Below are 14,325 nucleotides of genomic sequence, written 5' to 3' on the forward strand. Positions count from 1 at the left end.
CCGAGACTTAAACACTAGTAAAGACAGGAATGCTCTTGGAAATACATTCCCAGAACCAAAACTAAGCTACTAAAATCCTAAGATGGTAAAAACAGGAAAGTACATAATGAACAAGTCATTCTTTGTGTTGAGCTCTATGTGACTGTCTATTATTAATTCATAATATTTTACTATTATACAAGTTCAAAAGCTTTAAATATCTTGTCCAGGATCAAAATTGTGCCTCAGTCTTGGGAGACTGATTTTCATTGTAAAACTTTCCTCCTTAACTAATTTAATGTAATTAGTTTTCAACAATAGATTATTTTTGTTCAAAATTAGTTGACTTTAGTTTAGAATTTACTTCAAAATTAGAACCTAAGACCCAGAAAACATGAATATGCTTAAAGGATAATTAAGTCTTTGACCTGGATCATAAAGGTGTATCAGTTTAATAGTTCCAAGCTTCTAACTACCACTTATTCCGAACTACAGCATTTCCTCATCACCATATACCCCTAGTAACTCCATAGTCCCCTATAACACATAATTACACTATACCCCTAATCACTTGTACCCCTAATGCTAAACCTCTAGACCTCAAAACAAACAAACAAACAAAAACACTAGTATAGAACTATCAGAGCTACAATTTCTCTGTGTAGAGAATATTCATTTACTCAACAAAGTTGAGGATATCATTTTTCTATTATTCAAAAGCATATATTTCTAAATAAGAGAATTATCTTTCATTTTGAAAGTAATTAAGTTTTTTCTTGGATTTAGTTTTTTCGAGCCAGGGTTTCTCTGTATAGCCCTGACTGTCCTGGAGTTCTCTCTGTAGAACAGACTGGCCTCAAACTCAGAAATCTGCCTGCCTCTGCCTCCCAGAGTGCTGGGATTACAGGTATAATTAAGACTGTTTCAATAATGATGATTTCTGGGGGCAGGGAGGAGGCACACCATTAGAGTACACAGTAATAATTTTCTTCTAAACATAAACACTTTGATCAAGAGAAAGAGAGAAAATGGTTTATCATCTAATAAAAAGTATGGAGATATGTAAAATACTCAGTTTTAGATGAATTTCAGATTTTTCCTTTAATGTGGCTCAACCTTGATAAAGTTATAAACTTGTATTTCTATACAAATTTCATCATTGCTTTCATGATGCTACATGGTCATTGTTGTTGTAAGCTTCCTATTAGGTTCAAATTATGGGTAGATTGGCACCGTCATCACCGCCATCATCATTCCCACCACCACTTGTATGGTTACATTTCATATAATACCACGCCAATCATTGAGATACACAAAGAGAATAAGACAAATTGCTTCATCAACTTGTCTTTCAAATCATCCCTTTTTTTCCTTGAACACTATTGCTTATGCTTTTGCTGTTTCCAGGGTGACTTGTCTCACCTTATTGATGGAGCTTGTTCTGTAATTTTGTTCTGTTGGCTCTCCACATAGATTCCTGGGTGAATAATCTTTATGTGGTGGCTGTCAGGTCCCAACACAGAGCATGGGACATGGTAGAGTTTGGTTAAAACTGAACTGGTTTCAGCAAGTTGGCTCAGCTGGTAAAGATGTTGACTGTCATTGCTGAAGAACTGTCTTCAAATGCATAATCTCAGAAAATGGAAGGAGAGAACTGACTCCTGTAAATTGTCCTCTGAAAACTATAAATGCCATGTCATGTACACACTGAGTATATGAATGTAAATTTAAAAAATGGGTAATTGTGTCCACATATCCGAATATCACTTTTAGTAATAGGCACAGTTTAAACTGGATACATTGCTCAGTGGGAGCTGAAATCTACATCCGATGCTCAGTATTAGCCACTGCTCATTGCTGCTTTCTGCTGGGCTGAAAAATGTCATAGTCTATAAAATATATCAAGTCCTTAGAATTAAAATGTCATTGAGCCCCCTACCAGACCATGTTATGCTGGCTTGGTATTTGAAAGCACTACAATTCGTTATGCCAACTGCTGATACAGTTCTAGGCTGTGGGGCATCTGCTGAAGATGATGGGAAATAAAAAATCTGTTGTTCCCTGAAAGGGAGTTGCTATGTTACAAAAGCTGAATTTTAGGCAAGAACTCACCAGATGCTTTTTGAACTAAAGGACTGAGTTCCAGTTCCTTGGGGACCTGAGCAGATGGAACTCCCTGAGTCTAATTTCAGAGAGAAAGGTCTCTAGCAGGATGTCTAGTTTCTGCCCCAATTGTTCTTTCCCTGGTCCCCAAGGCTATAATGTACAGAAGTTAACTCACTCTTAAGCACCATTCCAGCACAATGCTTCATGGAAGTATAGAAACCACATCTAAATGTTTCCTGAGAATTCCTCTAAGTCTATGTGGCTAGACAATACAGAGCAGCATGGCAAACTTTTAGGTGTGTACATTTTTAGATGAGGAAGGCACATGATGACCAAAGTAGGAAAGGTGCTCCTCAACCTTTAGTATCCCTTCTCCAAACTCCTGCAAATCTAGACTGCCCTTTCCTTTTTCCCCTATAAAGATTCATTTGACTCTTATTTAAGCTAATGTCACATTTATTAAAACCCTGCAACTGAAAGAAAAGACAGGAGATAGCAATGTATTATGGTAAGAACACAGAATTAGAATTAAGGGTAAGGGTCTTGTTGTTGAGTTTGTTGGGTTCTAACATCAGCTGACTGGTGACTTGATTCTGTTAGGCCAGTTATCTAACATATAAAATCACCATGTCTTCCTTAGTCTGATAGAGAATGTGAGTTAAACCAGGCTCTCTGAGGCAGCAAACTGAGACTTGGTTCTTGAAAAGCAGCCCAAAGTCACTAGAGAGTAGTCATTTATTTTCAGAAGGATGAGCATGGAGGGAATTTAGCCTGAATATATACTATAGTTATTGTAAGAAAGCACCCGATCCAAGACCTCATTTGTTCCAGTTGAACCACCAAAATGACAGCCAACGAACATCTGATCTAGCACGGAAATACTATGGAAAGGAATCTGTAGTTATGATGGCAATCAGTATATCAGACAGGCCAAGCATGGGTGTCCATTAAACTTCCTCTATGTTTTCCTATAAGCAATTAATCTTGCATATATTAGCAATACATCTTAAAATAGCTCATTTAATGTGTATTACCCAAATTAACAAAATATTAACAAAATATCATATGGTAATATGTAATGTGTCTGAGAAACTGATAGAAAAAGTTAAGATGCAAAGAACTCTTCTTTACAGAATCAATAAAAAGCCTGTGAGGGGTAGTATGAATGAACTGTAAACTATTCCCAGGCAACCTGCAGAAGATAAGCACAGAACTTGAGAGGAATGTAAGAGAGAACCTCCCCAGACCTAAGTACTGTGGTTGACAGACATCACCTAGCTTCTCCTGCAGATTCCTACCACGGCCATTTCTCCAACATGTCAGAAAAAGGAACCTTGTTTCAGAATAGGAAAAGTAACCTGAAATGTAAGATCTATGGTGTATTTTTGTTCCTTTATGTCGTGGTATCCATCTTTGTGCAGGAAGGCTACTGAAAGGAGGGAATTAGAACATCTGGGCTGACCAAGGACAGAAATAAGCCTTACAATTTTAAGGCATCTTCCATTGTCCAAAGGACAGAGCTGAGGAGCCTCTGTGTAAAGGAAACCCTTCCCTCAGCCAGGGTGTGGCTTCTGCATTACTCAGAAGGGACCCCCCCCCACACACACACCCAACAACCCACTCCACCCTCTGTTCAGGAACAGATCCTTTTGTTTTGCAATGTGAGGGAAAATTCTTTTATAAAGCAGGCTATTTCCTGAGCCTCACCCACCTTACAGCTTCTTCTTACAGATTTCTAGCGATAAAGGTCTCCATGTGTAATTACAGCCTGAGCTGACCTAATTAGGTTGATGAAATTTTCAGTAGGGATTTAATTCCCTCTAGCATTTCATTTATTTCTTTTCTCTCAAGAATCTTTCCCCAGGCTCATTCCAAGCCATTCTTTGAGGCAGCAGTTTAAATTGCCTCACACTGGCTCAGCCTGCACTGCAGCCACTGATTAGAAAATCTCCAGCAGGCAGGCACACATGTCTGAAAACACACTTCAGATAAAGCCTTCTTTCTATGGTGGTTTATTCACACCCTCAATCCTTTCCCTTTCTTTAGCTTCCTTTCCTAACCACGCTAAATAATGTCCACTCAGCAGGAGGGGAACAGATGTTGCAGAGTATTTTGTGGACACAAAGAAATTAAGAAATGCAAAATGCAGCGAGGATTGCTGGAAAGAGCTACTTGGTTGGTCACCATCACTGCTGGATTCCTTATTATCCAGGTCCTCGTGGTCAAAATATTTGAGTAAAACAAGAATTGGTGAGATTTTCTCCAGTCTCTTGTGATTGAAAGCTGCCTCTAATGAGCAGGCTAAGACTAAAGTAAAGTACTAAAGTACAGTACTCATATTCAAGAAAATTCACTTCATGTGTTCCTCAAATGGACCCGAAACAGCTTTCAGATGTCTAGATTCCTCTTTGTGAATCTCAAATTTTCACTATTTGTAACAGTTACTCAAACATGCTTGGATAGAAAAAAATAAGTTTAAAATGATCAAACATCCTTAGGAATTATATTTCAGCTTGAAACGATGCTTCCAAAAACTTGAAGAATATAAACAAGCACTCCTGCCAAAGAAGAATCTGTGGAGGCTTTGCTGAAAGACTTTGAAGTACCTTTCCCAAGGCCTGTGTCTGATTTTACAGGAATAAGCAGAGTAAAATGCTGCTTCATTCTTTACTATTTCCCTTTGCCTTTCTTAAAACCTATGTCTTTGGTAGTCGTTTTCTCCAAAGACTTTTTGAATTGTTTGTGACTAAATTTAAATACGACACAATATTATTTTCTATGTAGCCTGTTCATGATTTCTTTTCATTTTAAACAAATTAATGTCTTTTGCATCATTATTTTATTTTGAATTTGATGATTAGTCTAACAAAATTAACTTTCTTATTGTGGCCCAGTGGCTGAAAGTATTCTCAGCCCTCATTTACAATTATAAATGTCACAGAGGAATTAAGATGTCACTAAAGAAAATCAAAAAATAGATTGCTCCAATATGTGGAAAATTTTTCTTTTACTACTTTAATTTTAATAGAAAGAAGATATGAATTAGCAAATGTGGTAGGCCATCTCCAGTTTTATGGTAAGTACTACTGATTAGAAAGAGACCATCATCCTCCAATCAGATATGCTACCTGTCAGTCATGATCCTGTGCCATCCCTTTGTTGTTCCACAGAATTGCCTCCTGTTTATCTGCTTCTCTACTTTCAAAACAATCAGACATAGAAACTTATTATCAGAATTATTTGTTCTCCAAAATGTCCTATGTAGTTTCAGCCTAGGTGTCCTTAGACTCTCCTACAGAAGTGACTATCATAAGGGGTATTATTCATTGGATTGCAATTAAAAATATAAAAAGTAAACTATTGAAGCTCTAATTAAGGCATTAGTGGCAAAATAAGCCATCTTTTAGGAAAACAAACAAGAAAATGAACATTCCCATATTGCTCTCTGTTCACGAACTCCACAAAACCGACCTTCCTAAAGCAAGATGGTTTAGCTCAAAACCCATGGGGCCTTTTTCACTGTTTCCTTTCCTAAATAGAAAAAGCATGCGATTATAAAAGATGATTCAGATATAGGTGGAAGCTATGAACTATCATAAAGTCCTCCAATGAAATATTTTTAATGTGTCTATAACCTGCCAACCTCTAGCATGTCTGGAGGAAGTAGACTCAAGCATCACACAGATCTGTAAAACCTCACAGTACTTACTCCAGTCAAGTTCCCGGTAGAGAAAGCAGCAATATAGAACATGCCATTCAACAAAGAGGAAAGATTTACAGGTAAAATCTACAGTGAAGGAAGGCAGGATGGACCTGCCTTTAGGTACTCACAGGCTTCTAGCTAAGGTACACTTGAAAGACCATGTGACCTAGGGTTTTACTTTTTTTCTTTTGTCATCCTGTTTGTGATTAAACTATTACTACAAAAAGGTGAATGCTGAGATATATCAATGTATGAATACTTAAACAGTGCAAACGTTAGTCTTATGCATGCTTTCATTGAAACTATGATTTCAGAGGAAGAGAGTTCATTGCATCTTCACAGACAGAAAAATGAGCTTTCTCACTGGGGAATGAGCTGAATGCATGTGTCTCAGAGGAACCCAGTATCTCAGACATCCTCACTGTTCACAGAATACCGAAAAGATACTCTTTAACTAGATTAACATCCCTGCTAAGAATCCCTAGATTCTGGACCCTTTTCCAGTGTAACACAGGTTTCACTATTTATAGATAAAGCATGGCTTATGACTTGTTACATAATAGAGATGAACGCCACACATTGGAGAGAGGATGCAGACATGTCCAGAAAGCAGTTTTAACAGTCTACTTGTGAATTTAATGTATGCATTGACTCTGTCTCTTCCCAATCTAGTCTGTGTCATCTCTATTCTGCCTCTCCACATTTTAGTTAGTTTTGGTTCTGCATGTTTGCCTTAGCCACTAGAACTTATACTCTATTCAGCCACTTTTCAACCCAAACAAGTAAAATGGGCATACATTCTAACACTCCATTAACTGTTTCTAAAATGTGTTTCTCTTTCAATGAAATACAGTCAGTGCTTATATGTACAATCTTTAATGTCAGTAGCCTAGCCAACATTACTTTTCAGACACGGTGAATGATAATAATTACCAAGTAAAGAGGACTAGAAAATTAAGCTTCAGCTTTTAATGCTTAAGTGTTGTTGCTCATTTTCTAGGTGACTTACATGTTCTGAACTTCAGTTTCTTTGTTTAAAAAATATAAAGACAATAAAATCACCACTTATATTGTGAGAACCATTGGACAGCTTTAGGATGGTTCTAAACACAAAGGACTTTGAAATATTTAATACCATTTTTTATCATAATGATAATTTTTATTTTGTTAGTTTGTTATTGCCCATGAAGCTTAATGCAGACCCTAATGCATAATCTATATCTTCAGAAAATATTAACTCTCTGAAAGGTAATACCTTCATTCAAGCATATAGACCGTTCGGCCATTCGAAAACTTCCTGCATTTGTTATACTTTAAGAAATCTGAATCCCCCTCAAGGATGTTTTTCTCTGTGAGTCTCTGTTTCTCTCTCTCTCTGTGTGTCTCTGTCTGTCTCTGTAAGTTTCTCTCTGTCTCTCTCATACACACACACATGCACATGCATGTGCTCAGAAATAGCTATAATACTTGGAAGACATGTAATGGTGACAGAGCTCTGCAGTGACTTTTTCACTGTTGGGTGAAAAATAAATAAAAAAATAACTCAACCAACTTTATAGAGGTATTTTCTTTAGAACAAAACAAATCATTGCTTACTAGAAGCAATCATGCTTAAATAACTAATACGTTTATAATTATTCCACTATGTAACAAGGGTAGGACTTCAGGCTCCAATCATCAGAAAAAAATTATGGTGACTGAATAGCTTTTTAAAAAGCTAACTCTTATGGAATATACAACTGAAACTAGTCTTTCCCCACAAATTGCAATCTTATAAAAATGTATAGCATACACTGATGAAATTGCTCTCTTAAGCTCTTGTTTTCTTCAAGTAAATATCATGTCAACTTACCAGATCAAAGAGGAAACAGGTCTCCTACCTTCAGAACACAATTAAAATACAGCAGCATAACTGGTTCATTATGCACATTGGGTTTTGTTTTCTGTTTTAGTTTTGTTAATGTATGTCATGCCCTTTCCTCTTGTACCCTCATTTTTTCTTTCTTTTTCTTATCTCTCAAGCACGGCACCACAGATAGTAACACCCCAGACAGTACCTTGAAATAAGCAATTATCCTTTAGTTCAACTTTAAACCCAAATCTCATTTTGTCTGATGTCCTCCTAGAGCTGACACAAAGCTATCCAGGAAAATGGCCACTGTGAGAAGTGAGAAGCTGAGCCTCCCTCCTCAGCATGATGTGTGAATTGCCATTTACCACTCAAATCTGCATAAGCAACACAAGACTGAATTGAAGGTTGTGCCATTCACTCTGGGAACATCAGATCTTCAGCAAACAAGCTCTCAGTCTGGATCTGCAAAGATCAGCTCGTGAGTTAAGAAGGGTTCCATGGCGTCCATATTTACCTCTTTGAGACAGCCCATAAAGTTGTTACTGACTGGTGACCCTGGAAGGTCGGCTGTGCTGGGGCTGCCTCCAACATAGAAAAAGTCATCAGACCCCAGCATGGTGTAATCTTCTTGTGTGTAGCCCGTTGTGGTAAGAATCCCATCCACTGATATTGTCACCTAGATAACAAAGCACAGGGAAAGGACACGCTATACTCAGACCTACATGCTGTAATCCTGGGATATGCCTGTTTTGTGTTTTGTTTTATTTTATTTTTTTGTTTTGCTTTTTTTTATGTTTGTTTGGTTCTCAGTTTTAGCCCTGTGGCGGAACCCATTTTCATGTCTGTTTGAGGTTTATTCTTGGATTCTATTCAGCTAGCCCTGAGAGATTCTAATCTAGTTAGAGAGTTAACTGATCATTGAACTAGTGTCAGCATCATCCCTGCTGCAACTCAAAAGTTATTTAGCAGACACAAAAATGGTGTTAGTAAAATGCCTCCTAGGTTAGTTTTGCTGGGTGTACATATTAGTAAAGTTTAGTCGTCTGTTATTCACTAATCACAACGTGCACCTTATTAACAGAAAAGGCGCAAGCTACTTCCAGCAACATCACTAATTGCACTATTGAGCAGCCACTGTTGAGCATGCAAGTGCCTGAAGCATGCTGAGGGAAGACGAGGTGCAAAACAATCAGTGAAGCAGCACTTGAGATGCGCATGCAGGAGATATAGAACGTTCAGAAAGGAAAAGAAAGGAAAGGAAAGGAAAAAAGACGAGGAGAACCAAAGGAGAAAGATAACTGCTGAATGATGACGGAAAGATGAGTGGGTGTGGCATCTCCAACATTCCCAAACCAAGTTTCCATGCCATGCATCATGAATGGTTAGAGACTGGCTGAGCCTGCGGTCACTCGGGCCAGCCACCATTTTCTTATCTCGTGTTAACCACAGCTGGATGCAAAAAACAAACAAAAAAAAAAAAAAACCCCAAGAAAACAAAAAACAAAACGTTCGAAACGTTAACGATGCCCCTACAGGTGAAGTCGAAAACAGAGGTTGACAGGAACAGGTAAAAAATAAGAAAGTCAACAACAGATGAAAAGAAGGAGGTCAAGGTAAGCAGAAGAGTACCAACCGCAGTTCCTCTTTTGTTAATGATGTCTACAGTTAAAAGAAAGAAAGAAAACACACGGCAAACCCAAAATAAGAAACAATTAGAATGATATCTACCGAACAATGTAGTTTGTTTACCATAGCGTGTCCAATGCCTGAGTGCTTTGTGGAGAAGGGGGGAGAAAGGAAATTAAAAACTTGTGAACAGAATAACGATCGATCGTTACTTAAAAAATATGATGGTCTCTACCATGTTAGTACATTTTTTGATTCAGGTAACGGTTAGTAGAATGGAACATTCCATGAATGACATGTTAGTTATTAAGCATGTTAGTAACATAGAAAAAGGGCAAAAAAATTTTACAAGAAAAAGCAGACTAACAAATAGGCCTCCCACAGAGGAGATAGTCTTTTCCTGCCCTTGTTCATCTCTTGCCACTAGACAGAAACAGACACATGGCACTGTTCCCTTAGTCTTCCTGAGGACCACTGAGAGCCATTGTAAATATCTTCAAAGGATTCCTTCAAAGGCCTGAAGTCTATCAGCTGGCCATTGTCACCCTGAGCCCATCATAGTCCCCTCCACACCCACACCCAGTCCCAGAAAATTAGTAGGAATCAGTTGGCTTTGCCCTACTACTCAATTTACAGCATACAAGGACTCCTCCTCAATTCCAAAACTTCCTTCGGTCATATTGATGGACTTTAGGGTCACAGTATACTGCAATGAAACAGAGCAGAGATCCTGACATACGCAATGAGCAGAATGGAATTGTTTGTAATCTCTCCTGCCTCACATGCACCCTGGCTGCACAAACTTCTTTTTTCTTAGAGCTTCGAATTCTTAACTTGCTTGTAACCTGAGCAAAGGCAAATCTAGAAAGTGGGCTCCTCAAGACCTACCCTTCCTTCTGTGATCATCTCAAGTGAGCCTCCACTCTCTTGGTGAGTATATGAGAGAAAAAATGAAAACAGAAAACCAAAGAGGCAGACTCTGGTCTATAACTATGTTGACTGTGGGTACTCCCTCCCAACACAGTGGGAAACATGTGGCTGCTCCCATGTCCATGGGCATTTGAAAAGCCTTGGGAACTCTCAGAAATTTTAAGTTTTGCTAATCGGCCTGAATGTAACTAAATCTCTCCACCTAAGCTACTTCTTCTTGTCTAGCTCAGATAGTTGAAGCCTCTCAGAAGCAGGAAGGAAAGGGTTAGTTAAAAGCTCAGGAAGAGGGTCATTTTAGTAAAGGGAAACCAGAGTCAATCGGTCATTCTGCAACTGTTCAGAGAAACAACAAATACATTATGGATATTAGTTTTTGGTTAGCATTTACCATTCAAAAATTAGTCACTGTCCACATTTAAGAAAATGATGCATTATAATATAAAATGTCATGTAATCAAAACTCATAATGATGAAAATCTGAAAATAATCGGAATCTGCTTTCAGCATATACTGTTATATGTCTTATTAAAACACATACAGCATATGTAGAGTCATTGATTCAGTAAGGAGTATGAATTCTCTATTCTTTGTTGCGTAAGAATTTAAATTTTTAAATATACATATGTTTCAATAGAAGTCCGTATCTAAAGGATGAAGTGACTTTTCCTATCATTTATAATTTAAGTTCAAGTATCTGTGTTAAATCAAAATTATCTTCATAAACAAAAATTTCAGAATATAGGCTACACACAATATTGATATTTTTCCCTCAGGGACATTTTACTTTCCCATTTTGGGGTTGGGAAGGTGAGGAAATAGGGATTGACGTAATCCCAAGTAACAAAATAAAGGGTTTGTTTTTAACTACAAAAAAAGGAAGTGTGATTTAATGACCCCAATGTGCATGCCTCCAAATGATCGCTATGAAAACTATAGTTTTCAATCAAACAGAAAACTCAAAACCACACACATTACAGGAAGGGCAGGTCGCAGGGATATCCTTGCAGCCCTCTCGAAAATAATCATTTATCACTGTATTAAATTAGCCTTTGGGCCCGCAGAACTTTCTAGATATGCCCCTGCTCAAGTATGGCAGGAAGATTGATCTTAGAAGGAAAAGCTAATCTGAGGAGCCCTCTATCATGTGGGTAGGGTTTTCAAGTACCACACAGACAGCTGTTGGTACCAAAGACACAGCTGTAGCAAGAAGCAAAGGCAGTTACTGTCTTATCCACTGCGTTGTTACCTGACGCAGATTCCTGGTGACTTTCACATCATGCCAGGCATTATCATTAAACTTTCCATTCACAGGCTCCACTAGCGCTTCAAAGGCCCCTGATCCCAAATTAATGACCAGAGATACAGCTCCATTTTTCAAGGCAAGATTGACATAATCAGCTGATTTCCCTGTGTGAAGCATCAGTCCGTTCCTCTGAAGAGTTTTAAAGGACAGAGTTATTTCATCGCTGCTGCTTTGAATGGGGTTTTGAGATAAGTCGTAGCAGAAGTATTCAGATCCCTTGAATGTAGCAATGTACTCTTCTTTTCCTAGAAGAAAACAGATATATACATGTTTAAGTCAGCAAATTCTTCTCAAAACAGTAGACCTTAACAAATAGATCTAATGAACTCTGTTTTGTATATATTTACACATATGCAACACAAAAGCCCTGTCAAGCACTCAGGTGGGCCTAGATGGCAGTATACTTTAAAAGAACCAGTTCAGGAGGTAGGGCATCAACTATAGTAGCTAAAAGGGACATTTGTGAAAAATCAATTAATTTTTAGGTCGCACTGCAACACCTCTGATCAGACAAGGTAGCTCTGTGTCACTGTTAGGCATGAATCCAGTAGCATAAATGCATATTGGATGGGTCTGATTCCAATGTTTGCAACATTTGCACTATCCACCTGGGGAATTAGCTTATAGGGAGACATTTATATTTTAATGTCTTTCTCAATAAAGATCCAAGTATTTTCATCAAAAAAGATGATACTTCTTTTAGTAACAGGGAAAAGAAGGATGAAAGAAGGAATTTGATCTGGAAGTAAACTGATCTCCTACAGAGTGTGTATATACTCCCTCCCACATAGAGTGAGGAATTATATACAAGTCTGATGCAGTCAGCTGGATAGTTAATTCATTCCCTGCTCTTACCTAGCAGATGGCAGGGCTGGATCCCATGTGACTGGTAAAAGCTCCAGAACAACATCATAGAAGCAGCATGCAAATGAACTCTCAACATTCTCTTTTATATAATTAGAAGTTTCAATGAGGATCCCACCACATGCCAGACAGATCAAACAGAAATATGGCCATGTGGGAAGAGCAGCAGTCTTCTCCCACCAGTATAGAAAGGTAACCAAAAGAAGATGTAAGTCAAATGTTCCCATAACTTCCCACAAAATGAGGGGAATGAACCAAAATGCATGTAAACAAAAAACAACAAAAGTTCTAAAGAAGCCAAAGTCCAAAACAACAACAACAAAAGAGGACTATTGTTAACAATCAGCTTGTGATATATTATGAAGAGAATTGCAAATGTTATCAACAAAACAAAACAAAACAAAAAACAAACAAACACAAAAACAGGTTTGCTGGCAACAACACACCATTTCTATTAGCACATTGGAATAGTTAGAAACCAGAATGAGTTTTACTCTTACTCTGGTAAGACATTTTTGCTTTCTGTTCTATTTTGTTTCAGACAGTCAATAAGTAGATCAGGCTAACCTCCAGCTAACAATCGTCCTGCCTCAGCCTCCTGATCTCTAGGATTATAGGAATGTGTAAGAAAGCCTACCAAAGCAATGGCCACTATTATTTGCTCGTTTAACTCATGACATAGAATCAGAGCTCAGTTCAAGGGTTTACCTCCTTAAACCTAGATGACACATTGGTATAATGTGTCCCTCACCCTGTCAGAATCCCCAATGACTACTGGTAGATAATTAGTGAAATCTAGTATTCATAAAAAAGAAAACAAATTCTAAGGGAGAGTCACAGGAAAGACAACCTAATCCATAATAAAAAGTTCCCCTATTTTATACATCTAAAGGCAACTGAACCTCTCTCAAGAGCTGGATCCAGGTTTGTTTTTTATCAATGTACGATAAAACATTCATGTATGAGGACAACCAGGGTGGAGCCACCAGCATCTCTAGAGAGCTGAATTTGTGAACTGTTTCAATACTAGGAACTACAAAAACATTCATTTAGATTTTGTTTTGTACAATTGGTAACTGTCATATCACTGAAGGAAATTATACATCTTTTAAAACTTTCAGTGTCTGAAATGATTAGTGACACTGATCCTTCAGTACTGGTGTGAATGTAAAAGTCAATGTCAGGCAGAGCATCTGTTTGAAGATGCTGGTAAATGGGCAGGTCTTCCAAGTAGAATAAATGGTGCAAATATTTTTTAACCTACATATAGCACATGTGATTTTTGAAAAGAAAATATACCCATTGAGATCAGAACCAGTTCTCCTCAACCACTGCCTGCCCCATTCCTTCTGCTGTGGTAGACCCCCTGCTAGTTCTGCCACAGAGAAGGCCCTATCTCCTAATATTTTCTAGAGAACCAGCAACACACGGAGCATTTGTCCCTTGTCAGGGCTGCCACAAGGAAGATCCCAACTCCTGATACTTCCTGGAGAACCAGCAGTACGCAGGGCATTTGAGAGAACAGGAATCGCAGGAGTACAGACACACAGGCTTGCAGGGCAGAAAAGGTACAGTCAGAGACAGCAAGACCAGCTAATACCAGAGAGAGCTAGGTGGCCAAAGGCAAACTCAAGATCACTACCAACAGAAACCAAGGCAACGTGGCACCATCAGAACCAAGTTCTCCCACAACAGCAAACCATGGATACCCCAACACCTGGGTTTAAAATCACATCTCTTGATGCTGGTGCTGATGTTGATAGAGGACTTCAAGAAGGACATAAACAACTCCCTTAAAGAAATACAGAAGTACATGGGTCAACAAGTAGAAGCCCTTAAAGAGGAAACACAAAAATCTCTTAAAGAAATATAGGGAAAAAAAAAGAAACCAGGTATCCCTCAACAGAAGAGTGGATGCAAAAAATGTGGTATATCTACACAATGGAGTACTATTCAGCCATT

At 38.2% G+C, this 14,325-nt stretch overlaps 1 protein-coding gene across 27 annotated transcripts in view; it reads right to left on the bottom strand.

The window, feature by feature from the left end:
• The window catches only part of Nrxn1 (neurexin 1), a 1,158,653-nt gene that overhangs the window by 708,985 nt on the left and 435,343 nt on the right, over positions 1-14,325 (bottom strand). For 18 of the 27 annotated variants that reach the window (XM_052186621.1, XM_052186620.1, XM_052186611.1 and 15 more), the window contains 2 exons: positions 11,443-11,744; positions 8,155-8,316 (listed from right to left, as the gene is read on the bottom strand). In XM_052186621.1, the coding sequence (XP_052042581.1) occupies positions 8,155-8,316; positions 11,443-11,744 (464 nt within the window). Of the gene's footprint in view, positions 1-8,154; positions 8,317-9,368; positions 9,414-11,442; positions 11,745-14,325 lie in introns of all 27 variants that reach the window. The other 9 variants (XM_052186595.1, XM_052186600.1, XM_052186602.1 and 6 more) reach the window with 2 other exon arrangements.

The sequence above is a fragment of the Apodemus sylvaticus genome, chromosome 6 (genome assembly GCF_947179515.1).
Source record: "Apodemus sylvaticus chromosome 6, mApoSyl1.1, whole genome shotgun sequence".
Lineage (NCBI taxonomy): Eukaryota > Metazoa > Chordata > Mammalia > Rodentia > Muridae > Apodemus > Apodemus sylvaticus.